We start from the raw sequence: 26295 nt of genomic DNA on the forward strand, positions 1-26295 counted from the left end.
TTTACTCTCCCCTCCCTCCCCTCACTCTGAATCTTTCGTTAGGGACGTCCGCGGAGGACCTTTTCTTTCCATCTCGTCCCTTTCCTCTTCCTGCCTGGTCCCAGTCCTTGGCCCTGTCCCGCCAAGCCGACTCGGACCTGGGTTTCGGGCTCCCCTCGTCCATGCCACGTTCATCTGCTGCGGCTAGGAAGAACCAGAACAATCGACACGACAATGGCCTCGTCGGTCCCGGCAAGAAAGTAACCAAACAGAAATCCAGCAGCCACCTCAACGGCTTCCCAGGCAACGACTCTGCTACCGACTCGGGCGCCGCCGCTCCCTTCGATCTCTCCGCAAGTCGTTCCAACAGTGATACCGTCATCACGTCTCCGACCATCGCGAACAAGGGTGTGGATGCGGCCAAGGCCGATGGCAATGCGCGTGGAACGGTGAATGGACATACAAAGGGTGCGGACATGGCGTGTGGTCAAGCAAACGGCGCTCTGCCGCAAAACGGTGGCGTGGCAGGCCCGGCGGCGCGCAATGGTTCTACGAAGCGCTCAGGCTCCAACGATTCGATCAACCCTCTCCAGCTCGCCTCCACCATTCTGAAGTCGTGTCCTATGTACGACACTATCGCCATTTTGATTTTTCTGTTACAACTTCCGCCAATGGTACTGACTCTGGTTCAATTTTTGTTCGCATCTTTGACCTTCATGCCTCCGAGTGGTGCCGCCGCTGGCTCTCTGTCGTCGAACTTCGATATCTTCCAGGGTCCGGCCGGCACCCCCTCTCTGGGGACAATGATCGCCATGGACGGATTCTGTCTACTATTCTGGGGCCTCTTCATGTGGACGTGGGCCCAGAATTTCGCGATAGACCTCGCTCATGTCCAGGTTGCTATCACGTTAGGTGGCGGAGGCTCCGGTAAGAATGGAGGGGTCAACGCCATGTGTGTAGGAATTGTTCTGCTTCTTCACATCATTCGCAGCAAAGGCATCCAAGACTTTGTCCTGGGCCATCTCGTTTCCGCCAAACTCATCAGTCCCGATCTCCTTGCTCAGTACTCGAACTTTTTACCCGCCGAATTCCGACGAACCGAAGCGAATGCATCTCCTAGTTGGCTGAGAAGTCTTCTCGCCGTTCATATTTTAGCACAAGCGGGCACTGCGATGGCAAGACGTTCGATGGCCAAGAATCGGGCTCCCGCGCCACCGAGGACTGGTAAGCGTGGGGATACAGAAGCTTCAGCTGGGTCTCAGGGCCAGGCCGATTCTGCCCTCGAGTCTGCTGCCAGTCTCTCGTCTTCTCTTATGGGCCCGGATGGGCAATTTCTCAAGGATAGCAAGGATCGTCTCACCTCAGCTAAGAAACGCAGGAGACAAGCCAATCAGGTCCGGAGTCGCCAACCTTTTTGGGCCGCCCTCGCTAGTACAAAAGTCACTGTGATGCGAGAATACGAGCACTCGCGAGCATTGTCAAAAGCCGGACGCGGATTTACGTTGACCGAGGAGGACTTGCAAGGCGCTTCTCTCGACGATGGACTAATTTGGATTACGGATGTGGATAGTTCTACGATCAAGTTTGCCGCGGGTGATCTCTCTGACGACTCTACGGCGCCGAGCTCTTCTGAACCTTCTCAATCAGATGGAGAGGTGGAACCGTTCTATGTTTGTGTCAACGGTGCGCTTTGGGCCACCGCTACGATCTGCAGAGTCTCCGACTCGTTGAAGGAGCCAAGCGTGGTACATTGGCGGGGCGAGATCTCCGGACTCGCACCCAATTGTGCCTATACTTGCTCCTTTGTGCGCAGTGATACCGATGAGGAATTCTGTGCTATGAGTGTCAAGACTCCGGCCACGACCGACACAGAACAAGGTGAGTTTGTTCCTTGGTTTTCGATTCGTGATGGTCATTAATCTCATTCGCCTTTTAGCTGTTTCCGCAATTTCAACTCCCCCTCAGCCGCCCTATCGCCCCTCTTCCCCACAACGACGTTGAAGAATTCCGTTATCAATGCCGAAGCCAAGCTGAATGAGAAACGCTCTCGTTTGAAGAAGACGAAGAATGACCATCGTCTTCTTATCTCAAAGATCCGGAGAGAGTTGGAGAATTTCACCACCGTCTCCAGAGCGGAACGGATGAAAACCGGCAAAAGCAGCGCTCGCTCCAGCTCGAGCGGAACATTCAGCAGACGGAGGAGGCGACAGAGGTATTGAAGGTGCAACTCGACCACATGGAGAATGTACCGGAGGAAGAGATGGAGCAATGGTCTGCGCACAAGGCCGACTTCGACCGTGAATTGGAACGCTTCAATGCGGCTAAAGAAGACCTTACTGAAGCTCGCCTTGCCGCAGCTCAGCAAATTGCCGCGTTGGAGCAAGAGTTGAATGCGGCTGTGCAGAAGCGTGAACGTCTTCAGGGCCGTCGTACCCGGGTCAACGAACAGTACGAGCGTATCATCTCGGCTAATGCCCAAGGATTGAATGAGAGAGAGCGTCGCGCCGCCGAGCAGTTTGCACGAGAGCAAGATCACGCCAAACTGGAGAGCAATTTCCACGAGCAGTTCGCGAGCATTAGCCAGTCTGTGCAGGACTTCCAGTTGCGCACTAGTGAACTTTGGCAGCAGGCATCTGCTATTGAACAGGCGATTCAACAGCAACAGCAGATGCTTCTCGAGTCTGGCCCCCTTACCCCTGAGGGTAATCTGCCAGGTACCAACCCGCTGTCCGAAGTCAGCTTACCGACCTCTGCTGCTCCAAACGGCCGTGCTCTACTGGGTCTCAGCTTTCCTCCGACGAAGCCCAGCCCGCTGCATACTTCCGAGTCCAATCCGACGAGTCCCGTGCAAGACGTCTTCATGCCTCATTTCACGACCTCTCCGGCGGGCAATGCCGATTCCTATTTCGGAACCGACTACAACCGCGATCGTTCATTCTCCAACCGCTCTGCTCGCAGCAGCCAATACGGCTCGGAATTTTTTGACTCCAACCGCCTGCCTCCCCTGCAGCTCGAGCTCTCTGAATTACTCTCCGAGAAGCATCGATCCGGATCGGACAGCTACGGGAATGGTAACGGCTTTTTGTACCAGAATGTCCGTCCGACCCTTAGTCCTTTCCAACGGGCCGCGAGTCGAGGAAGTGGAGCTGGCAGTGGATCGGGTAGCGGCAGCAGGAGTGGCAGTGGTAGCCCGAAGTCGGCGCGCGATTAAGGTGCTGAGACCATTGCTCGGTTGACCTTGGATTCCGCACGTTTGCCCATTCGTCTGAGATGCGCTTATTCTTTCCATCTGATCAGTTGGATCGCCCTCTGTCTTGCGTCTTACCCCCCTACGGGTCACTCATCGAGTTGTGTTTGATGGTCATGGAACTTCCTGGCTATTGTTATATGATTGGTGTCCTCGCGATGAGACTAGGTGCCAGAGAAGCTTGAAGTGAGATGCACCTGTTCCGTCCTATGAGAGAATAAAAAGCTTGTTTTATACATCAGATTTGGTGCCAGCTTCGCGTAGTTGTAGCGACGATCGATCGTCGATCCAAGGGTCTTCTTACTACTGTCTTAGTGCTAAGAGTCGACGCGGGGCTAACTTTAAATGGCAACTCAGCGCGATAAGAACGACCCGGAATGTTGCTCACCCTTTCCCTGCTATCCCCTCCACTGAACACTAGACATTGCATACAAGTACACATGAGCACGAAAACAAGGCGGTCCCACAATGGCTGTGCACGCTGCAAAAGGCGCCGCCAAAAATGCGACGAGGCTAAACCGGCTTGTGGCCGCTGTCAACATGCGGGGATCGCCTGTGAATACAAACTCGTCCTAAAATGGAACGGCCGCGTTCCAAGAGAGACAAAGTCCCCCGGCATCAACTTGACATCAAATTTGACAAGCGCCAGCTCTATCAGCAGCTCGTTTCCTCCCAGCCTCGCAAGTACTATGCTGGATATCGAGCGGCCGCTTACGGCTTTATCCTCTCAAACTCGACTGTTACTCCACCATTTCCTCACAGAGGTGTCCCAAAATTCCAGCCACCCTTACCTCCAACAAAATGAATGCCAGGATATTTTCTCAATGATTCATCATTCAGAATCGCTGAGATATGCAGTGATGGCCATGTCGGCCCTTCACCGCTCCACTCTGGTGAATGGATTACCTGATCAATTCATACCAGAAGCCACTGTCTTGAAGCTGATTTCGACGAGTATCAATTATCTCCGTCGGGACCTCGAGGTACCGGATTTCCCAAGCCAGCCTCTCCTCCATACTATTAAAACGCTTTGCCACTGTGAGATATTCTCCGGGCGCGCTGATTCATCGTGGCGGGTGCATGTCAATGGTGCTGGCGCTTTTCTTGCGGCAATGGCTTCACAGCAAGACCTCAAAGGCCCTCAATCGGGGTCCTCGTTATGCTCCCGATGGTTCTGGTCCATTCAAGCACTTGCTGCCGTCACGGACTTTGGGTTCATGCCGGATCACACTATAGGGTCATCCTTCCCAGATAGTAGTGATGATTACTATTTTGATATCTATACTGGCTATTCTTCAGATCTCAACATGGCTCTAATGCAAATTGGCCTTTTCGCACGCCAACGCAATGGGACCGACAATGACCCAGAGAATGACAATGAGCATCAGGACCAGGTTAAAAGACTTGAACGCGCGATTCGGAATATGATTAGCCGTGATCGCGAATCGGGCTTGAAAATTCCCAGTCATCATTCATTCGATGCCAACACTATCGATCAATTCCGCGCCTGCAATACAGCTTATCAAACTGCGAGCTTAATACATCTGTATAGACGGGTGCAAAATCTGCCTACGTTTTGCGTCGAAGTTCAAAGCTGTGTGAGAGCTATCTTGGATGCAGTCTGCGTCATTCTCCCTGTGACGACGCTGTCTCCCTGGATCCTTCTGACCACGCCGATTTATACAGCTGGGTGAGTTAGACCCGTGTGGGTTGAGTTCGATGTAATTGACATGTTTATTTCTAGATGCGAAGCTGTTGGGCCTGATAGGAAGTTGGTCAAGGATCTCCTTTTGAAACTTTATTCCAAGTTGCACATACGGAACATCATCAGAGCAATTGAAATCTTGCAACAGCGGTGGAAGATGCTGGACATCGCGAAGGATATACTGTCGGGGCCTGAGGATATGAAACCCGCAGGATTGCTGGACTTTATACCCTATTAACCCGCATTTGGCAGACGGCCAAAGACCACAGTAGATGCAACACTTGTGAGTTGATTTACGGGAAAATTCTATTATATATATACAAGTAGCAGAGTGAAGGCTGCTTTCAAGGTATTATGTACAGCACCACAAGTCACACTCGAACAGTAATGTCTTCTATGATGCACAAGTGACCTGCTACATGCCCGTCGTATGTGTAACGATTATATCTCACTTCCCATCTTCCAGAAGCGAGTATTGGCATAGGTCAAACATAAGTGTGCCGATGAATTTTCATCTACACCGGAGCAATCGAGTTCCAGACCCTCGGCATTCACCTCGATTGCGCGTACAACCGTGCCAAGCACAATAGAGTGATCATGCACATCAATCTTGTTCGGATGGAGAGTGCACTCGAAGACGAAGGGGAAGTCCACGGTCTGCAATTCTTTCGAGTCCTTGATTTTCCGTCTTAAGATGGGAAGTGGTCTCTCGGCCTCGCTAGCTTGCGTCTTCGACTCAACGTCCAGTGCCCTGAATTCAAAGTCTCCATGTCCGTTCAGAATCGAGGATAGAGTGGTGTTTCCTTTAGAAAAGTCTCTAGCGAGCGTGGCGGTGTCGGGTCCGGGTGCGAGTAAGTGAACCAGAAAGCGCCCTGAGGCTAGTAACGCATTCAAGGTCTCTGATGGTCGCCGCACATTGAATGAAATCACGGGATCTGGCGAAAGGGTTACTGCGCTAAAGGAGGAAACGGTCATGCCGCGAAATGAGGATGTATCTGCTGGACCGGTGGGGTCGGTGGCTGTGATGATGGCGACAGGGTAGGGCACGCGACGCATGAGGAGGCGGACATGTTCGGATATTGATGAGGGAGGTGATGTTGGGGGTATTTGCGTCGATGCTGCTGTCCTTTGGCTTGATTTTGGGGCATTTTCTTTCGATGAAGTGGCAGCATTGCTGTTGTGTCGCCGAGCGCATTGCGATTGTTGATAGCTCGGCGAGTTGTATCGGAGGGGCGAAGATGAGAAAGTGGCGGTAGAGAGGCTTGGATTTAGTGACTCTATAAGCACATTAGGATTACTCGACTGCATCTGATATACTCCTGTAGATCGAAAAACTCGCCTCCGAGGCCTCTTCGGACCGCAATGCGCGGGATTGACAGCTTCATCCCGCAGCTGTTCAGGCGGAGCTATCGCCCTACACTCTGTGAGATCGCTAGACTATCAGTCGGCAAATTATTTGTAGTCGAATGTCGTCAATTCATTTCGGATCCCCAGGCAAAACGACCCGATAGCGACTGCGTGTTGGAATTTCTTGAATCTGGTTCGCAGGAAGGTGTCGGGTTTGCTGACTAAGGGGCGATAATTTCTCTGCGAAGGTTGTATAGCATCAATCCACTCTCATCTGTCCTCCGCAACCTCCGCGACCCCGTTGCGCGTACCTAATGAACTGATCGGGTCCTCGTTTCCTTCGAGCACATTTTGAAATCGTCCGCATCGTCCGGCGTCAACCTATTCACAATGTCCATGCACACCTCTCTCCGCCGCGCCGCGGCCACATTACCAAACTCGACAACCACGATCCTCCCCACCGGCCGGGTGTCAGCCTCTCAAACTAATGCTACAACATTTGTCTGCTCGCAATGCCGCCATGCCACTCTTCTTCGCCGCCCTAAGCGCCCCTATACCTTCACCCAGCTCATCACCCTCTCCGACGGCAGCGCCTTCCTCCACCGTACCACCTCTCCTGCCCCGATCTACCGCTCCACGCGTGACACGCGCAACTCTCTGCTCTGGAACCCCTCCAGCAGCAAGCTGATGAACGTCGAGGATGACGAGGCTGGTCGATTGGCTGCTTTCCGTGCACGATTCGGCCGCAGCTTCGATGCGAATACCCCTGTTGCGGATACCAGCTCGAGCTCTAAGGACCCCGCGGCCAAAAAGGCCGAGGAGGAGGCTGCTAAGGCCCAGGCTCAGGCGGAGCAGGAGGAAGAGGACAACCTTTTGGATTTGATTAGCGCCTTTGGACAGGAAGAGCCCCAGCCGACTGGCAAGATTTTCGATAAGAAGAAGAAATAAGCAGCTCCATTGACTGACGATTGGCGAGCGTTGAGAGACGAAATAGAGTCGATTCTTGTTGAATGGGCTTGGAGTTGGGTCCCCTTGATTCTGTATCACTTGTCTTGTACATTATACATATGTCTTTTCTGTTTTTTAAATTTCCATGAATGGCCAACTCATTCTATATATCATCTTTTTTCACCATTGTACACCTTTAGGCTTTGCACTTTGTAACCGTGAATACTCCGTGTCTCTTTTGCTGCAATCGCAAAACATATATGCAGTGTTGCACCTTCTGAAATCATTTTGAATGTGCATTATTGAGTCTTCGTGCCCTGTCATTCTACAGCTAACAATGTGTCCGAATCTCATCGAGATATGACTCCTTTATGGGCTCTTTTCCCCGTCTAATCGTTCTGTCTACTGAAAGACTTTTCCTCTACAAGGGATGCATCCAAAGTCGATCTCACGAGTACTTTCCCAGTGAAGCGAAGCTTATATTCAGACACGAAGGACTGTCTCACTCGCTGTACCTCCCCCCAGTTTGCAGGTTTTTGAGTGTGGATAGGCTCACAACCAACCGATCGGATCCCATCTGCCCCTATCAGAACATCACCGTAAGCGCTGCTTCCACCCTCGAAATAGTCTGTGTACATTCTGCACATGCGACCTTTGAATCAAGTGAATTGACCGAGAACGGACGTGATTAAGGAGAGCAGTGTGCAAATGACCTCGGTGAAACCGAGTTGTGTGGTGTCGAGGATCTGGAACGTTGGTGTGTGCATCAAACGAAACGATTTGGTCGGTTTTCCAATGGCTGTAATTATTAGTAGAGTTCTGCAGATGGAAAGACGGAGACATTACATTATGAAAGATCTGTGGAATGCCACTTGGTCTTCTGTAGCCTACTTCATCTATGAGAGCCTCGTTCACGCCGAGTATCTCCAAAGTACTTATACCCTGCGTGATTCGCTCCATGGATATGCGTCTCATGGGGTTCATGGCCTTGGTGGTGATCAAGAACATACATTGGGGCTGAGCGCAACGCGAACAGTGATTTCTAAAAGCTTCGGAGCTTGCCTGGATAATTATATTGAGATTCGGAATCGTCGAGACTCGCGCGAGGGCGATGGCTGCTACAAGTCCCGCGATACCAGCACCAGCCATGATCATCTGAAGAGTATCTTAATCTGCCGTCGTCGTATCGAAAGAAAGCTGCTCGGGTCTCTCATGAAACGTGCCCGAAGTCTCTATAAGAGACTGCTTCTTTGGATTCTTTGATTCTGTGTGAGAAGTTGACTAAATTAACTGAATTAGGAGCCCCAATGCGATATGCAACCCCGCGACAGCGGCTTCACGCGTGCTTACATTTGTCACAGGCACTTCACAATCAGCAAACATGTTTGACTTAGAATTACTCAGTAGGGTTCACTATAACATCACTTCCGGTATGCTTACTTCAATAGAGTATCACAAGATCTTGTTTGTGATAGAGGATGGCCCAAGGCATGGTTCTTGCCCCCTAGACCTTTGCATTCGCCTGCGTCTTTCTCTCCTCGTCCGCTCACTCCAAAGAAGGCAAATCTGCCATATATTTGCTATCAAACACCCTATGCACATATCGATCACTATAATTGAACCAACGGTTTCGACCATGAACGCACCTCGTGTCTTATTCGAGCCTATCGAAGGTGTGGAATCAATGGAACATTACCGGGTAGTCCAGAAGCTCGGCCATGGCACATATTCAACAACTTGGCTTTCCTGAGATGAGTAATCCAACATATACGTCGCAGTCAAAGTCTGTACAGCGGTTTCGAACCCCATCGAGATTGACGTGCTGTCCAAACTGTCCAAGCCCCAGCAACTACCGGACATCGACAGAACGATGATTCCTCTAATCTGAGATAGGTTCAATATTCAAGGAGCTGAGCGAATGAGCCCAATGCATTCTTATTGCCCAAGCCCTTGGAACTCCGGTGAGTGAAGTATGTAGGCGCCATGGACTGGACGCAAGGATTCTAAAACTTCTCATTTTCATTTTCCTTTGCCGACCTCCACATAGTTTTTGAGGTCCTCATTGAATCTCCTGAACCCCTCTTCGGCCTTTGCCTTCCCGAATATCATAAACACTGGAGCAAAGAGTCCGCTAATCTCCTCGGAGTGCACAAGTCTGGTCTTCTCGCCAACTGGCAGAAAATTGAAGCTATGCGCGCCGGTGAACAGCCAGGTGCTGCCAAAAGTGCCGCGCCAGGTAAACTCGGTGGGTGAATTAACCTCAACAACGGGCGTCAGTGCCATCCCATTGACATTCACGAGAAGCTTGTCACCAGGTTCTGGTGATTTCTTCTCGGCCTTCACTGGAGCGATGGACTGGAAGAAACTAGAATGGTACTTTGGGAGAGCGGCAAAATCCAGGAACTGTGTGTATATGTATCAGTGAGAAATCAACCGATTCTTCCCCAGAAAGCAAGAAAAGCGGAACTTACCGTTTGTCTGGTCGTGACGGGAGAGGCGTTGATTTCGATCTCGGTGTGGATCATTGTTGTAAAGTTAAATGGATGTAGGATTGAGTCTGCCGGTCTCTTTCATCTATTCACACAAAAGTGATCAATTTGCTCTTAGCTGCAGGCACTCTCTTTCGTGCTTTTGAACTCCGAGAATCCCTTGCACTGTGAATTTCAATCGGATTAGTTATCACTCTGCATGGCAACTCGGAGCATGGCGACTCGGGCCAGCCGTTTCCCGTTTCCCGGATGACAAACCGCGGACCTTGACTCCCTCGATCCGCAGTATTAGATCGGGCGAGTTGTCTTCCGTTTCCGGATGAGTGATCGCGCCCGGTTTTCCATTCGGACGTCTAGACCGGGCTAATAATTGGCCCGTTTCGGATGGAGAGGTTATTGCCCAGGAAAAGTATATAAACTTGAAGTACCTCAACGATTGATGCTTCATAGCAAAATTGAAAATACATGTCTGTCAAAAAAGTTCTCATTGTGGGCGCTGCGGGCGCGACAGGCTCGTCGATCGCGAATGGGCTTTTGGAGTCGACTACCAAATTCGTGTGTATCCCCTGGCGCACCCAAACCCTCCTCCTCGAGAAATCCCCTCGAAGTCGGGCAGATTCAAGGGTAGAGTATTCCAAGTGATTTGTGCTAACCAGATCTAGGATATTTATGCGCTCACTCGGCCCTCGTCCATCCAGAAACCAGAAAACCAGTCTCTGAAAGAACGTGGCGTGAACTTGGTTGCTGCCGACCTAAAGGGTCCCCATGAAGAGCTTGTGAAGATTCTCACGGGTATCGATGTGGTCATCTCCGCTGTCGGTGCTGATGCACAGCTTGACCAACTTCCGTTGGTTACGGCGGCGAAAGCAGCGGGCGTGGAACGATTCATACCCTGCGGCTTTATCACTGTTGCGCCTCCTAAGGGGGTAATGACGTTGCGTGAGCAAGTGAGTTCTTTGCAGAGTTAAGTAGCTTGAGCGAGAGATATTCTTAGGAGTGTATTAGGCTGACTCATTTCTTTAAATTATTAGAAAGAAGTGGTTTACAACCACATTCGCGAGATTGGCCTTCCGTTCACAATCATTGATGTGGGCTGGTGGTATCAGGTGTCATTCCCGAAGCTTCCTTCTGGTCGAATCGATTACGCGTCAATTATACCAGTGGACGAGATTGTTGGCGATGGCAACATGCCTAGCGCTCTCACGGATGTGCGCGATATCGGCCGTTACGTTGCGAGAATTATTGTTGATCCTCGTACCTTGAATAAAATGATTCTCGCCTACAACGAGGTCTTCTCGCAGAACGAGATCTATGACCTTTTGGAAAGTCTCGGTGGGGAGAAGCTTGAGAGAAAATATGTATGTTCAGTCCTTTTGAACCCCCTCTTCACAGAAGGGTCCCATCGTTACTTTCCTGCTAACTAGCCAATTATCAGGTCTCTGGACCAGAAGTACATGGGAGACTTGCAGCAGTGGAAAAGGCCATTGAGGGGGAGGCCTCCCCGACCATGCGTGTCATGATGCAAGTGTTGCAGTACCAGATATCGTGGGGCTTGCGTGGAGATAACACTCCTGAAAATGCTAAAAGGCTAGGGTACATGACTTCAAAGGAGTTGTACCCTGACTTCGAGTTTGTGAAATTCGGAGACTATCTCAAGGAAGTGATTGACGGGAAAGCAAGCCATCCCTATCAAAACCGGGACCTGTCAGACATTAAATAGGTTGCTCACCACTGGTGTTCACAAAGTACAACATGTACTTAGTGCCGTGGAAACCCCACGGAACACGCTCATGCGGGAAGAAGGAACACTGAAGACCAATCAACTTGGAACAGTCAGCAAGGGAAAGTTACGAACAGGATTACAACACCTTCGGTAATATTGTCTCAACAAAGCTCGATCACATTACCAACGATGATATGTCGGCGTGAACATCCCCCGCATGCCAGAAAAAGTGTTATCCTATATGTTTGCAGTGATTGTATGTCGATCCCTAAGGAACTTGTTTTTCCGGGTATGAAATAACAAACTAGAGTTTGCAATATCATCGATTAAGGTAATTGACTTTCATGTTCAATAGTTATAAGCCCAATTCGTAATATATCGGCTTTGCATACCGACTAATTAAATTAAATCGTTCTACCTATTATAGCATTAGAATAACCCCCAAAGTCCTACGCTAGCACGAATTAGTCTAGTATTTATCAAAGAAAATATCGCCGCAAGCTCTACAAATAATGGTAAATAGATTAAAAGGGTCTAGCCGAGGTCATACACTACCTCAAGATAGCTATGAAATACACCTTTATGTATACTTGATACTTACGGTAGTGGTGAAACGCATGACACAATAGATGCAGTCGCGGCCTGAGGTATCATGAAAACCGGGCGATATACAAGATTTACTACACAAGAGCGAGACAGAATAGACATCTACCCAGTTCATTGCAACTTCCACCACATTCATTGATTCATGTTGCAACACTAAAGGCAGCGCGCAGTAACTCATTCGGAACTTGCGGAGCCTGGGAGGGGGTTGTATGTGTCCTCATAGTTGGTGTTGCCCAGTCTACGTGGTCAGACAGCCATCGAGCCATCCCGATCTAATTATACAATTCCTATGGTGCATATTTGCACCATTCACAAAAGGCAGGTGATCCTTACGGTGAATCCTCTGATGGTCCAATCCTGCTCAGTGAGCAGAGAGCGGCAAGGTTTTCAGCACTGAAATGGAAAGGGAACGACAAGAAGTTGCAGAGGAAATCCGGTACCTAAGAAATATCGATAGATCCACTGATAACAGTGGCGGGTGCGAATGTCATCTCTATGAAGGCTTCTCCCAGGCAACATTCGAAACGAATCGAAAATTAAATCCATATATCAGTGTTAGAAAAAAAAGATCGCACGTCACAACTAAAAGTATAACATCCAGAAGAGGAAAAGGACGCTGGGTATAGGGAAACCATAGAATCATCACACAATCCACCTCATCCCAATTCATGCACTGTCTGAGACCTCTTTGCCTGCGACGAATCAATCTCGTGAAACATTTGAGGCTGCTGGTCCGAGGACATTTCAGATGTCTGCCAGTTCGATGTGGCTTGCGACACGGACTGGGTCTCGGGAGGCATGTAGACCGGTGACCAGGCCGGTCCATCGTCTGAGGCGGCCTTCCCTTTTCCGAATGAGGCTAGGATTTTCTTCCGGAAGATCAGCAGCAGTAGAATTACGATGGCGGCGACGCCACCAATGACGATTCCTGCAATTGCGCCGCCTGAAAGACTGCTGCTTGAGTCGGTGGTGGTGGTGGAAGTAGAGGTGGAGGTGGAGGTTGATGTTGAGGTGCTTTGTGTGCTGGTGCTTGTGGTGGTGTGATGGCTCTTTGTTGCGCCTGGAATGGGAAATCAATAGTTAGTACGCTTACGGGCTTATGAGACCTGTTTTGATACACCTACTGGCAGAGGCAGATGCGGTCTCGGTCTGCGCGGGCGCGGCGGTGGACGAGGAGTATCGAGCAGGGAGGGTGCGATAGAGACTATTGGCGGCCCAATTGATCATACACGCATATCGCAGTACAGCCTCGCTATCATCGGAGCCCTCGGTTGGGAAGATCTTATAGGAGGAGCATGAGTAGGACGTGGCACTGAAATTTATCAAGGTGAGTATCGCGGGAAAGTACAAATGAGCAACGAAACATGAAACCTACCACACTGCAGAATCACCTCCTCTAAGAATTGTAGATCCATCGCATCCCGTAGGAATGGGGGCCGAAGCAGAGGGATCGTAGCAGTCCGCGAACGTGCTACTCGTGTAGTAGGTCTGCGTCGACGCGCAAATGATAGGCTGGGCTGTATAGGTCAGTCAGGGCCTTTGAATCCTTGAACAACAAAGAAGAACGAGAACGGACGAGTAGTCTGCAAATACCAGCCCTGAAAGTCCGGGCTCGTAGTGTAGTCAGCAGCAACGAAGCTCGACGAAGTCGTCGTTGCCATAGTGGACGACATAGCGAACCGAAAACGACCGTACAGCTCAAAACTGACCACCTCGCACTCCAAAATCGACCAGGTGGAAAAGTCTTTGGAGGAAAGATAGGGATGCTGACCAAAGATAAATAAAACCGAGTAAGCTCACAGTAGTTCAGGGCCCAAGACCCGGCCAAAGGCCTGCCAAAGGCCTACCACTACACTGCCCAATATCATAGCGCAAAGGGACCCAGTGGGGGCCAACACTCAACCCCCAAGCCACTCAGCGGCGCTGTTTCAGGCCCCCTCCCCGTGAGCGCTAATGGCAATGCGATACTGGCAATGGCGGAACACGAAAGATGGTGGTTTCGTTCTCCCGGTAGCCCGTTGTCAAGCGCATAACTCGCTCTCGTGACGGCCCTATCAAGGTGGGTATTCTGCTGGCGCAATCTCCATCGGCGGCTCAGTGACACCATGAGAGTGGTGAGATTGGAAAGCCACTCCGAAACTAGCCTTAGCGCCGCAGAATCTCGTTATGGCCGGGGCTGGGGGTCTTGCGGTCAAAGCCCAGTTCTGCTGGCCTGGATGTATCTTCGTTAGGAACAGCCACAGGTTTCATGAGCGCAAATTCGTAGCCAAATTCAGTGACATGTATGTATATGTCTCTTGGATGTTGGGCCTTTTTTTGGTCTTAATGCATTAAGGATCGACTGGGACAGTTCTTGACAAGGGTTGGCGCCATGTCATGGTGAGAAGCGGGTGGATCCGACTTAATCTGAGTATCAGGGACCTTCACGTGGCAACGTCACTTCATTGTCGCTTGCGCTGAGACGATTGCTTTTCCACTTCATACTACGACTGACTGTGTATACGGTGTGTGTCCGACCGCGCTCGGGAAGTTCAGGTTTTGTATAGGTTACAGTACACGATAGTGGTATTTGGACGGGTGCTCTTAGGGCACAGAGCCTAGGCGGATAAGACAAAAGGAAAAAAAAAGTGACGGCTGGCTGAAAGTGATCATTGGGTGCAGTATTCATGTAGAATAAACAATGGGGCTAAGGGTATATCCGTCCCGGGGGTGGTACATCAAGTTCCGAGAACCATGAATAGAGCGAACTAAGCCCCGTCGTCGGTTGCGGGCACGGGGGCTACCACGGACTCTGGCGCAGCATCGCCAGTCTCACTGGATACAGGAGGCGGCACGTAGTACGGAAGACCGTCTTCCCCGGCATCGAGACGCAATAGGAAAGTCTCCCAAAGTTCGATTAACTGCAAAGATGTGTGAGTAACCATGAGATCAAGAGCCTGGGTAGGAAGGTTTGCTTACCTCCTTCTGAGCCTCGACGGCACTCTCAAGGAATGTTTCCACGCCGGACTTAAAATCTTCAACTTTCTCCTTCTCGAACCGTCCCAGTTCATTGCGCATCAATCGGCCCATGTCCTCGAACAACAAACGTGTCTGGTGCACCTTGCGCTCTGCATCGGCAACATCGGCATTGGCCTGATTCAGCCGGTCCTGCTGAGTCTTGCCTTGCCGCAGTAGCTTGTCTTGTGTATTCTTGCGCTTCTGTAGATCAGACTCGGCGGCATGCCAAGTGTGGAAAGCCTTTTGCCGCTGGCTGAATGCCTGCTTGATGCTGCCAATCAGGCGAATGTACTCGTCAATGGTGATACCCAAGGTCAGAACATCCTGCTGCGCCTGGCGCTCGTAAAGTTCCCGGATGCGCAATTGCAGCTCAGACAAACCGTCCAAAGGTGATGATAGGGCGGGAGAAAGCTCGACGGAGGCGAGTGCATGCAATGAGCCAGAGAAGTCTCCCGCGGCCTCTGCCAGACCCTTGCGCTGCATGACCACGGTGTCCATGGATTTCATGAGAGCCTTCAACTGGTTCTCCAGCGCATCGAGGTAGATTTTGCGATCATGGAACCACTGTATATAAGTTAGTAAGGCTGAAGCATTCAATTCTTGAGGTGTTCTTACGTCGTCATGCTCCACGAACTTGCCTCCTCCGCCGACAGAGATTCCGAATGAGCTCAGCATACCCTTGCTTTGACCCAAATCGGGCTCCCGATTCTCCTTGTTCTTGACATCCACATTGAAAGCATCGCTCTCGAGGAAGATCTTGAGATCGCCGTCGTGCTGGAGAATTGGGTGGCCAGCAATCTTATTCAGCATTCGCTCCAGAGCAGCTCTCCGCGACTCCACAAAATTTGTATCAAACCGACCAACAGCCTGTTTTTCAGGTGGGGGGGAGCCACAACCACTCCGGGGTTGTTGCTGTGCAATGAGTTGTAAAGCCAAAGGAAATCACGGTATCGACGACTGACAGAGAACTCGGGCACGCGGTATGCTTTGGACGTCGTCTGATCATCACAATTAATTAGCTTTTGCTCTTTCAGCTTCATTTGATATGGTAGAATTGATTACCCTTGTTCGAACTTGGTAAACAATGTGACTGCTAGTCAGATCTCCGACTTTGTGCGGGTCTCCGACACTGATTTCAAATGTCGGCTTCGCAGCCTGCTCTACACTCATGCTAGGTTGTGTCTGTCGCTTTGGTCCCTCGGCATCGGCAGGTGGCTGTACGGGCGGAGGTCCTCGGAAACTCCCACCATCTTCTTCTTCCAGAGTGACAGAATCCGCCAGGCCAGCTCCGCTAGAGGTCGGGGAAAATGTCGAGGTCGGCTGGGGACCGCGACCACCAAGCGATTCCTTCTGGGGAGGTGCCGGGGCTTCATCCGTGGGTGTCACGCTCGTCTCAGTCGTCACTTCTCCAAGCGGACCAAGGGGATCGAATGTGTCATCGACGGCTTCCAATCGAGTTGCCTGTGCGCTGATCTTGCGCGTACCCCGTGGCCCTCGTCTTCCAGGTGTACGAACCTCGGCGGTACTGACAGACAATGCGGGCTGGGCGGAAGCTGTAAGGAGACCCGCCATTAGTGAGGGGTTGAGGGAAGCGGAAATGGTGAGTAGCAAGACGCACCACTTTCATTGGTATTCGGCTTCGATGTGACGGGGCTAGAGGACTGCGAAGGCTCATCTGTACTGAATATTAGATCGCAATCCCAAGAGCTGGTATCATGACTGCCTACCGCCCCACGGGGAGTCTCCCGTGTCAAGGTCCATTGTCACCGGCCGTAAGCAGACGCGAAGCTTAGCTATATGCAGAGGTGTGTGATTGGAGAAATTGCAATAATGATCAACTCGAAGCTCAAGGGTCGGAGCACTTGATGGTGGGAAGCTGGTAGTGGAGGTGGAGGTGATCCGCAGTCCTTAGTCACTCACGGGATCTCCAACCCCCAAGGTCTGAAGTGGCTTCTTCTCTCTCGTTCTCCCAATGCTGGGACGATCGACACATCGTTACAGATCTACAAACTTAACCTACTCCATTATGATTTGAAACCTGCTTTATCACGAACGGTAGAGTCGTTTGGTACCATTAATACGTCACATCATCTCTAGGGTTCCCTCGAATTTCGCTCTTGACCAATCTACACGGTATAACGCCTTTTGGTCTTTCGTGCACATCACAGAGGGAAGTTATTTGGCCATCCGCATCACTGGAATATCTACTTAATCCAAGGAAGACCCAACTTGTGCATTTCCACGGCCAACTGGAAGATGTAATCCAGACTCTCGCACTGGGTCTTGGCCTTGGCAGGGTTGTCGCCCCAGACATAGCTGTTATCAGTGTCAGCGAATCAAAGCCTTCGAGAAAAGGAAATTCCAGATCGGAAGGTCAAAGATCAATGCTTACATTCCATGTCTCCGCACGAGCACCGCATAGGTGTCGGGGTACTTGTTCATCGCCGCCTCCAGACCTTCTGTCAGGTCCTCCTCGTACGGGGTGTTTTCAATGATCGGGATGCGCAGAGTGTCGTGGTAGTCCAAGTAGCCCTTGCCCTTGCCGCGAGGGATACCCTTGATCTGCTCGATGTGGCTTATCTCGAAGCATGCTTCCGAGCCCATTTCCCGTTCAACGAGCAGGGTGATCAGAACTGCCCACTGCGAGTGAGTGTGGATACAACAGCCAGCACCCTGCTCGAAGGCCGTGAGGAACAATGGGGTGCAGGCGGATGGTTTCAGTGCGAGGGGTTTGCGGATATAGTTGCGGTCTTCGGCGGGGTATTTCTTAGTGGGCCATTGAATGACGAAGATGTTGTCGGACTTGATGAGTTCCTTTTGGACACCGGAGGGCGCAAGGAAGATGTGATCGCCGTGGCGAATCGATGTCTGGTGCTTGTCAGCGGGCTGATGCGCTCTCTGCTGCGCTCTCTGTTACGCAGAAACTTACCCCTCCACCAGTGCCGGTAACCCAGCCCCAGTTGTAGAATTTACGACACATCTCCGGAATGAGGTTGGCCGGGTGCTCGGGATCATCCGACTGCACGAGATAGTCATTGTTGGTCGTGGCCTCGACGGCCTTATGTTCATCACCGCACATGGCTGAAGGTCAAGTGCTTGTCTGCACGTCGACTCGAAAGATTGGGGTTGAGCCAGCCAGCGAGGCAATAATCTCACAGATGTAGAACAATCGATTGGAACCTGGCCCAATACGAGATCTCGAAGCAGTCAGCTGAAATGGATCGGGGATGAAGAAACACGGTGTAACGGCGCATGGCGCAATCCAATGAATCTTGCCGGGCGGGGTGGGATTCTGCAGCTCCGCTCATTACACACGGCACTTGGGGATTACGATGAAACGGCTCGACTCCGAAGAAGCTATTGATTAGGCAATTGAAGCACGTGTGTGTGATTCTACAACACTTATCGCACAGATCTCCAGGAGAACCAATCTAGGCGCTTCAAGTAGAGAAATGTAGATAGAAAGGGATCGAAAGGTCGCGGGTACCTCGCAGGGGCTAAGCCCAATCGGGGAGCTGGCATGGAAGAGGCCACCTGGACTGTCGCCCTGCTCTTCTATATAACCACCCGGGGCTCCGCTTCTCCTCTTTTCCCTCTCGGTGTTCTTTTTCCCTTTCCCGGTTGTGCGCTTCCTCGTACGATTCATCATGCGCTTCGACGCTGCCGCCTTCACGGCTCTGGTCTCTTCGGCCTCCCTTATGGGCCTTGCCTATGCCGAGGAGCCTGAGCTTAACTCTGATGCTACCTCCATTGTGAGACCGACTTTCACGGTATGTGACTCCACCCTGCAATTGTCATGAACCTGTCTCATTGTATGATGCTTTAGCCTACTGCTCTCAAGGCTCCGTTCCTGGAGCAGTTTACCGATGACTGGGAGACCCGCTGGAAGCGCTCCAACGCGAAGAAGGATGACCCCAAGTCCGACGAGGACTGGGCATACGTTGGCGAGTGGGCCGTTGAGGAGCCCACCGTTTTCAAGGGAATCGAGGGCGACAAGGGGCTGGTCGTTAAGAACCCGGCCGCTCACCACGCCATTTCGGCCAAATTCCCCAAGAAGATTGACAACAAGGGCAAAACTCTGGTGGTCCAGTACGAGGTGAAGCCGCAGAACTCCCTGGTTTGCGGTGGAGCCTACTTGAAGCTTCTTCAGGACAACAAGAAGCTCCACCAGGAGGAGTTCTCCAATGCCTCTCCTTACGTAATTATGTTCGGTCCCGACAAGTGCGGTGCTACCAACAAGGTAATAACATCCGATCAAGCTCGCATTTGTGGTCCCCAGTGACTGACAAAACATCTAGGTTCACTTCATCTTCCGTCACAAGAACCCCAAGACCGGCGAATATGAGGAGAAGCACCTCAAGACTCCCCCCCGTGGCCCGCACCAACAAGGTCACTTCCGTCTACACTTTGATTGTCAACCCCGATCAGACTTTCGAGATCCTGATCAACGGCGAGTCCTCTAAGAAGGGTAGCCTTCTGGAGGACTTCAACCCTCCTGTCAACCCCGAGAAGGAGATTGACGACCCTAAGGACAAGAAGCCCGCCGACTGGGTCGACGAGGTCAAGATCGCTGATCCCGAGGCCACCAAGCCCGAGGATTGGGATGAGGAGGCTCCTTTCGAGATCGTTGACGAGGAGGCGGAGAAGCCCGAGGACTGGCTGGAGGATGAGCCTACCAGCATTCCTGACCCTGAGGCCGAGAAGCCTGAGGACTGGGATGATGAGGAGGATGGCGATTGGCTCGCCCCTACTGTCCCCAATCCTAAGTGTGCCGACGTCTCTGGCTGCGGCGAGTGGACTCGTCCCATGATCAAGAACCCCGAGTACAAGGGCAAGTGGACCGCCCCCATGATCGACAACCCTGCCTACAAGGGGCCTTGGGCTCCCCGCAAGATCGCGAACCCCGCCTACTTCGAGGACAAGACCCCTTCCAACTTCGAGGCTATGGGCGCTATCGGTTTCGAGATCTGGACCATGCAGAACGATATTCTGTTCGACAACATCTACATTGGTCACTCCGCTGAGGATGCTGAGAAGCTCCGCCAGGAGACCTTTGACATTAAGTTCCCCATCGAGGAGGCTCAGGAGGAGGCTGAGAAGCCCAAGGTTGAGAAGCCCGCTGAGGGCACTACCGTTACCTTCAAAGAAGATCCCGTCACCTTCGTCCGCCAGAAGATTGACTTCTTTGTCGGTCTGGCCAAGGAGGACCCCATCAACGCTGTCAAGACTGTTCCCGAGGTTGCCGGTGGTCTGGTGGCTCTTCTCCTCACCTCCATCCTGATCATTGTCGGTGCTATTGGTTCCAGCAGCTCTGCTCCCGCCCCCAAGGGCAAGCAAGCCGAGACCTCTCCCAAAGAGAAGACTGGCCAGGCTACCAGCTCTTCTGCTGACACTGGCAAGAGTGGTGCTACCAAGCGCAACACCCGTTCCTCCGCGGAGTAAAAGGCGCGAGAGAGTGAGAACGAAACTTACCCCATGAATCCAAATGAGATCACACCGTTTTTTCCCAATGATTAGCTTTCCTGTTTGTATTTTGGCTTGTGTAGGAGTATTCTAGGTAGTGATCCACCTCGGAATGAGAGCTCGGTATACTTATATCAGAGGTATCCATTGAATTTCCTAGTGCCATCTCCACTTTCAACGTTGCGGGGGAAAGTATTGTTTCCATTTTGGAAATTGCCTGATGGAGTATGTTCCAATTCCGAACCGGGTAATTACTTGAAAAGTCCAATTTAAATCAAATGGGGTTCTCCACGGAACGGCCTACTTCCTCCCCACTCGAATGAAAGCTCAGGGCAATTGAGTGTGATTGCGGGCAGCTTCGGCGATGAAACCATATCTAGGGCCCACATGATTGGTTCTCAGTGCCGAGGGAGCTTATCGGCGACCCAAAGGTCACTGTTGTCGGATTATATGGGGTAACCCGATGCAAGGCGGTCGGTTGACCTCGGGCCTGGGGTTGTGATACTTCTTATACTTCCCAATTGCCACTTCCCTCATGATCACCCTTATCCCTCCTTCCTCTCAGAGATTCTATCGTTGATCTTTTTCTCTCCTCGTACATACTTGATCATGGCCGCCCGTCGGTCTTTGGCCCGTCTCCCCGCCCTTCACTCCTTCCCCCGCACTCCTGCCGTTACGGCTCGAGCCGCCGGTGCTCGGTCTCTAACAACTGCAACTCCAAATGCTAGATTGACTGCTCAGAGAGCTACCGCTACACCTGGAGCCACCTCTGCCTCTCGCCGATTGCATGCCACTGCCAGCCAGCTTGCTCCTCCGACGACCTCGGCGGCTACAACCGCGACGGAATACCCGACAACCCACGAGAAGATCTCCAACCCTATCGACACTGCCAACTTCATTGACAATGAGTTCGTGACATCCAAGGCCACCGAATGGATCGACCTTCATGACCCTGCTACCAACAACCTGGTTACTCGTGTTCCCCAAAGCACTGATGAGGAGCTAAAGGCCGCCGTCGAGTCGGCCGAGAAGGCCTTCCCCGCTTGGCGCGCCACTAGCATTATGGCGAGACAACAAATCATGTTCAAGTTCACCAACTTGATCCGCTCAAATTGGGACCGGCTGGCTGCTTCTATCACTCTCGAGCAGGGTAAGACTTTCGCCGACGCCCGTGGCGATGTTCTTCGGGGTCTGCAGGTCGCCGAGACCGCTTGTGGTATCACCACCCAGATGACCGGAGAAGTCCTGGAGGTTGCCAAGGACATGGAGACTCGTAGCTACCGTGAGCCGCTGGGCGTTGTCGCGGCTATCTGCCCTTTCAACTTCCCAGCCATGATTCCTCTGTGGTGTATTCCTGTTGCTACTGTCACGGGTAACTGCTTGGTCATGAAGCCTTCCGAGCGTGACCCCGGTGCCGCTATGATCCTGGCTGAGTTGGCCAAGGAGGCCGGTTTCCCTCCCGGCGTTATCAACATTGTTCACGGCCAACACCGCACTGTCGACTTTATCCTGGACGAGCCCGCTATCAAGGCTATTAGCTTCGTTGGCAGCAACAAGGCCGGCGAGTATATCTACACTCGCGGCTCTGCCAATGGTAAGCGTGTGCAGGCCAACCTGGGTGCCAAGAACCACGCTGCGGTCTTGCCTGACTGCAACAAGAACCATGCTTTGAACGCTATCACTGGCGCTGCCTTTGGTGCTGCTGGACAGCGCTGCATGGCGCTGAGCACCGTTGTTATGGTAGGCGAGACTAAGGAGTGGCTGCCTGAAATTGCTGAGCGCGCTAAGGCTCTCAACTTGAACGGTGGCTTCGAGGAGGGTGCAGACCTTGGTCCTGTCATCAGCCCTAAAAGCAAGAAGCGTATCGAGGATCTCATTGCCAGTGCTGAGGCGGAAGGTGCTACAATTCTTCTGGATGGCCGTGGCCAGCACCCCGAAAAGTACCCCAACGGCAACTTCGTGGGCCCTACCATCATCACTAATGTCACCCCCGAGATGAAGTGCTACAAGGAGGAGATCTTCGGTCCCGTCCTCGTCTGTTTGAACGTTGAGACCCTCGACGATGCTATTGACCTCATCAACGCCAACGAGTATGGAAACGGTGCTGCTGTATTCACTCGCTCCGGCTCTACTGCCTCCAAGTTCCAGAAGGAGATTGAGGCTGGTCAGCTTGGCATTAACGTGCCCATTCCCGTCCCTCTACCTATGTTTTCCTTCACCGGTAACAAGAAGAGTATCGCCGGTGGTGGCGCCAACACTTTCTACGGCAAGCCGGGCTTGCAGTTCTTTACCCAGCAGAAGACCGTCACCAGCCACTGGAAGAGTGAGGATGCGACCAGCTCCAAGGCTGCCGTTGTCATGCCTACTCACTCTTAAAGTCCGATGCCGAATTTTTGGCATTACTATTTCTTCCTCCGTGTCATGATCATGTGCCTTGTATTCTTGGCTCCAAATTACTGCCTACGGGCCACTTTGCATACAATGAATATATTTGAGAGCACCTCTCCTCTTTTTTGTGTTAATAAATACTTGATTCGTATTTTTGAATTGGCGAAGAGTATTTTCCAATTCTTAGTTGCAGAATGGCCGAATCCAGTTTAATTCTGAGTACTGCAGTAAGACAACATCGAGCAAAGAAATGCACTCACTCTATCAAACTGCAAAGGTTGAAAAGCAGCAGCCGAATTATGGGTCTACCGAAGTCCATTGAATTCCAGTCTAATGCGAAGCCGGGAAGCCGGTGAAGCCGGAAAGTACTCAATGACCCTCCGAGGGCGTAGGCTTCTGCCAGACGTAAACAAGTCGTGCCAATTCGACGTGCCCATTGCCCTTGGTGACAGCAACGCGACGAGAGTGGTGGCGAAGGGTGCCATTAACCAACTCAAAGCCCCAAATCTAATCCAGAACAAGTTAGCATCCAATCCACACCCCACAAGAAACGATGGACCAGACCTGCTCAGCGGTCCAGCCGCTCTCCTCATTCACAACCCAGCTCTGCACATAGAGTCCCTCGCCCTCGCCGAACTCAGCACCCTCGTCCTCAACGAGGAATCCCTCTGAAGCCGAGCCATCTGCAAGGATCTCGCCGCGAAGGAACTTCGCCACCTTCTCATCAGCCGCCGCATCACCGACCTTAGTCTGGATCTCGACGGCTGGGCGAACCTTGCCGTCGGCACCCTTCACACCACGGATGAATCGCGAACGGCCGTGAAGCGTGCCGAAGATGTTATCAGTGTGGTCACGCTGCTGCCAGTCAAGCTGGCGCCGCTCTTGGGTTCCGTTGATACCGCCGGTGATCACTTGGTCAACATCGATATGGTAGACTTGCGGGTTGGCCTCGTCGGCGTACTCCTTCACGTGCAGGGTGACGGTGGCGTAGGGGAGAGCTTTGCGGAGGAACCAGCTCATGCCTTGCTGCGCCATATTAGTGGGGTTTTATTTTTGTTCCAGTCTTGCCATTGGTGTGGTAGGCGTTGAGCAATGCTGCCCGCATGTAAGATGTATGTGTCCCTGTACTTACTAGAGAGAGGATGGGATCGGTGGGGTCGGACAGGGTTGCGTCCTGTTACACAAGGGTTTGTGAGTCATTTTCTCAAGTGTCTTCCAGCTCGTATCCTCACTAGGTACTTACCATCTGCCACTGCCCGGTGAGGTTCTTAATTGTGGTTGTGGAGGGAGCTGCCATCTTGGAGAGCTTGGAATGCGGGGTGGTGGGGGGTAGTTTTGGGGAAGTGATATGTCAATGGAGATGCAACCGGATGAATTGGAGATTTCGTGTCGAAGTTTTGAAGAGTGTAGGCGGGACCAAAGAAGGGAATGTCAGCAGAAACTACGTCGCATGTGGTTGATTGTCTGCTTAATATACCTGCCTGGGTCCACGGTATGCGGCGGCTCGAAGCATGTGCTCATCCCGAGGCTGACACGTGCATGCTGAGTCATCTGTGAGAAGGTGTTTGCGTGCCTGCGTGCCTGTCTGCCTGAGGTATCACTATTGCCCGAGTGAGAGCTATAGCGGCATCTGATTGTTGACGGTCTCCTCCAACTCCGCAGCCATGGCCTTCAACAAAAAATATGCCGGTCTCCCTGACCTAGTGGGTTGATGTGGACAAAATACCACCGCGGAATATACTGACCGCGCATCAGGATCCCGCCCCGGATATCTACGAAACCCCTGACCTGACCGACGAGGCATCCACCATTCCCGTGAGTCCGCGATTGTCAAATCACGCCATCATAAGCCTTACTTACAGCCGCTCCAATTCAGACCACTACTGTCCGTACCGAATCCGAACATGACGATGCAGGATTCAGCTCCGACATTGACCGCGAAGGCGTCAACGCGGACCAGGCGCGTATGCACTTCATGGGTTCCGCTGTGGACGCCCGCGACGTCAATTTTTCCGACAGCATTTCCTCAAAACGCCAAGCCTACCGCAGTAAGAGCAAGAACCGGCGCCGGCGCCGTGTTCGTGAAGATGGTACCGAGGATCTCGGCGACTTTAGCGACGAGGATGAATCGGTCGAGCGGCGGCTAGCACGCTTGCGCCGAGAGGTTGAGGAACTGAAGGTTGAGATGGAGAATGAGGCATCTGCTGGAAATGACGATAGCGTCGAGAGTGGAACAAAACAAAGTGCTGCTACCGAGAAGTCGACGGAAAGTGCATTGGGCGACGGTGTTGCGGAGTTGAGCCGCGCGCTGGATAATCTGCATGCTTCTTCGAGAGGTGGACAGACTATTCCACACTCTGCTGCTGCAATGCTGTCCCAGAAATTAGGATCTGAGAACAGTTCTACGCAAATTTCACCAGGCCAGCAACCCCCGGCTGGTGGTTCGGCTGTTACTACATTGCCTCCGCCAGTTACGGCGTCATCAGCGGGAATACTTTCCCATGCCGCGGCCTTCGAGGGCCGACTGGCTCTTTATTGAAGCTTCAATGGGAATTTCAAGCTCCTCAAACCCCTTCGTTGGAGATGGCATCAGCGAGCCTGCATTGCAACCTGTGCTGCCATCCCTCGACCAGCTCACATCACGACTCTCCGCCCTTACTGGTCTTCTCGTGGGAACGAACCCTACGGCTGGTGGCCCGAGTGCTGTACCTGGCTTGACCACACCACATCTTGAAGCTCTTTCCACGAGAGTTCGCAAGCTCACCACTGATGCCGAAGCCCTCGCATCAGCGCGAAAACGCGCTGTCGACGCTGCCAAGGCTGCTCAAGCTGCGCGAATTGCTTCATCTGGCTCTGATGCCGAAGGTGCTCCTACCGCGGACGGCTCTAATCCATCTGACGAAGACCATGCATCCAAGATTCAAGCTCTCTACGCAACACTTCCCACCATCCAATCTTTGCATCCATTACTACCCAGTGTTCTAGAGCGTCTCCGTTCTCTTCGTGCCTGTCACGCAGGTGCCGCCCACGCCGCTGAGTCGCTTGATGCGCTCGAGAAACGCCAGGCTGAAATGAATTCCGAGATCGCGCAGTGGCGGGAAGGTCTCACGGCTGTGGAGGAGAAGATGCGTCAGGGCGAAGCTGCGCTCAAGTCGAATGTCGAGACTGTGGAGCCCTGGGTGCGTGATCTAGAGACTCGCATGGCACGTCTTGGTGGCCCACCGGGATCGTTGTGAGATAATTAGTTTCTGTCTATTTGAGTCCGCCTTCTTCGAGGCGCCTATCATGATACATAATACCCTGTTGCATGCGCTTTCTTTGAACGTGGTTGATTGTTGAGATTGTTTCATACATCCGACCTAGGTGGATGGGTTCACGCTCCGCTACTGAGATGTACAGTTGA

At 52.1% G+C, this 26295-nt stretch overlaps 12 protein-coding genes across 12 annotated transcripts; 6 read left to right on the forward strand and 6 right to left on the reverse strand.

Moving 5' to 3' along the window:
• Window positions 1-161: 161 nt before the first annotated feature.
• N7477_009907 (uncharacterized protein) lies at window positions 162-5169 on the forward strand (the record flags this gene model as incomplete). The annotated part of the gene is made up of 4 exons (XM_056971568.1): window positions 162-1857; window positions 2073-3050; window positions 3662-4916; window positions 4971-5169. The coding sequence occupies 4 exons, from the start codon at window positions 162-164 to the stop codon at window positions 5167-5169; spliced, it is 4128 nt and encodes a 1375-aa protein (XP_056818547.1).
• A 203-nt stretch (window positions 5170-5372) lies between these two features.
• N7477_009908 (flavin reductase family protein) lies at window positions 5373-6239 on the reverse strand (the record flags this gene model as incomplete). Its single annotated transcript, XM_056971569.1, has 1 exon — window positions 5373-6239. The coding sequence occupies one exon, from the start codon at window positions 6237-6239 to the stop codon at window positions 5373-5375; it is 867 nt and encodes a 288-aa protein (XP_056818548.1).
• A 429-nt stretch (window positions 6240-6668) lies between these two features.
• On the forward strand, window positions 6669-7226 carry N7477_009909 (mitochondrial 54S ribosomal protein bL31m; the record flags this gene model as incomplete). Its single annotated transcript, XM_056971570.1, has 1 exon — window positions 6669-7226. The coding sequence occupies one exon, from the start codon at window positions 6669-6671 to the stop codon at window positions 7224-7226; it is 558 nt and encodes a 185-aa protein (XP_056818549.1).
• Window positions 7227-9245: 2019 nt separating this feature from the next.
• Window positions 9246-9751, reverse strand: N7477_009910 (SRPBCC domain-containing protein; the record flags this gene model as incomplete). Its single annotated transcript, XM_056971571.1, has 2 exons — window positions 9246-9629; window positions 9698-9751. The coding sequence occupies 2 exons, from the start codon at window positions 9749-9751 to the stop codon at window positions 9246-9248; spliced, it is 438 nt and encodes a 145-aa protein (XP_056818550.1).
• Window positions 9752-10180: 429 nt separating this feature from the next.
• Window positions 10181-11435, forward strand: N7477_009911 (aromatic alcohol reductase; the record flags this gene model as incomplete). Its single annotated transcript, XM_056971572.1, has 4 exons — window positions 10181-10339; window positions 10378-10662; window positions 10747-11073; window positions 11151-11435. 4 exons carry the CDS (start codon window positions 10181-10183, stop codon window positions 11433-11435), a joined length of 1056 nt encoding a protein of 351 aa, XP_056818551.1.
• A 1265-nt stretch (window positions 11436-12700) lies between these two features.
• On the reverse strand, window positions 12701-13271 carry N7477_009912 (uncharacterized protein; the record flags this gene model as incomplete). Its single annotated transcript, XM_056971573.1, has 2 exons — window positions 12701-13104; window positions 13169-13271. 2 exons carry the CDS (start codon window positions 13269-13271, stop codon window positions 12701-12703), a joined length of 507 nt encoding a protein of 168 aa, XP_056818552.1.
• Window positions 13272-14791: 1520 nt separating this feature from the next.
• On the reverse strand, window positions 14792-16802 carry N7477_009913 (sorting nexin 1; the record flags this gene model as incomplete). Its single annotated transcript, XM_056971574.1, has 7 exons — window positions 14792-14944; window positions 15003-15605; window positions 15657-15908; window positions 15935-16039; window positions 16104-16594; window positions 16660-16716; window positions 16769-16802. 7 exons carry the CDS (start codon window positions 16800-16802, stop codon window positions 14792-14794), a joined length of 1695 nt encoding a protein of 564 aa, XP_056818553.1.
• A 443-nt stretch (window positions 16803-17245) lies between these two features.
• mde1 (methylthioribulose 1-phosphate dehydratase MDE1) lies at window positions 17246-18120 on the reverse strand (the record flags this gene model as incomplete). Its single annotated transcript, XM_056971575.1, has 3 exons — window positions 17246-17357; window positions 17434-17909; window positions 17971-18120. The coding sequence occupies 3 exons, from the start codon at window positions 18118-18120 to the stop codon at window positions 17246-17248; spliced, it is 738 nt and encodes a 245-aa protein (XP_056818554.1).
• A 568-nt stretch (window positions 18121-18688) lies between these two features.
• clxA (calnexin) lies at window positions 18689-20483 on the forward strand (the record flags this gene model as incomplete). The annotated part of the gene is made up of 3 exons (XM_056971576.1): window positions 18689-18811; window positions 18868-19262; window positions 19340-20483. The coding sequence occupies 3 exons, from the start codon at window positions 18689-18691 to the stop codon at window positions 20481-20483; spliced, it is 1662 nt and encodes a 553-aa protein (XP_056818555.1).
• Window positions 20484-21113: 630 nt separating this feature from the next.
• On the forward strand, window positions 21114-22880 carry N7477_009916 (CoA-acylating methylmalonate-semialdehyde dehydrogenase; the record flags this gene model as incomplete). Its single annotated transcript, XM_056971577.1, has 1 exon — window positions 21114-22880. The coding sequence occupies one exon, from the start codon at window positions 21114-21116 to the stop codon at window positions 22878-22880; it is 1767 nt and encodes a 588-aa protein (XP_056818556.1).
• Window positions 22881-23261: 381 nt separating this feature from the next.
• Window positions 23262-24189, reverse strand: N7477_009917 (uncharacterized protein; the record flags this gene model as incomplete). Its single annotated transcript, XM_056971578.1, has 4 exons — window positions 23262-23399; window positions 23433-23918; window positions 24025-24066; window positions 24136-24189. 4 exons carry the CDS (start codon window positions 24187-24189, stop codon window positions 23262-23264), a joined length of 720 nt encoding a protein of 239 aa, XP_056818557.1.
• Window positions 24190-24556: 367 nt separating this feature from the next.
• On the forward strand, window positions 24557-26128 carry N7477_009918 (uncharacterized protein; the record flags this gene model as incomplete). Its single annotated transcript, XM_056971579.1, has 4 exons — window positions 24557-24595; window positions 24648-24707; window positions 24769-25333; window positions 25434-26128. The coding sequence occupies 4 exons, from the start codon at window positions 24557-24559 to the stop codon at window positions 26126-26128; spliced, it is 1359 nt and encodes a 452-aa protein (XP_056818558.1).
• Window positions 26129-26295: the final 167 nt, after the last annotated feature.

The sequence above is a fragment of the Penicillium maclennaniae genome (genome assembly GCF_028827695.1).
Source record: "Penicillium maclennaniae strain IBT 15551 chromosome Unknown utg000008l:1.0-3552695.0:1.0-3555053.0, whole genome shotgun sequence".
Lineage (NCBI taxonomy): Eukaryota > Fungi > Ascomycota > Eurotiomycetes > Eurotiales > Aspergillaceae > Penicillium > Penicillium maclennaniae.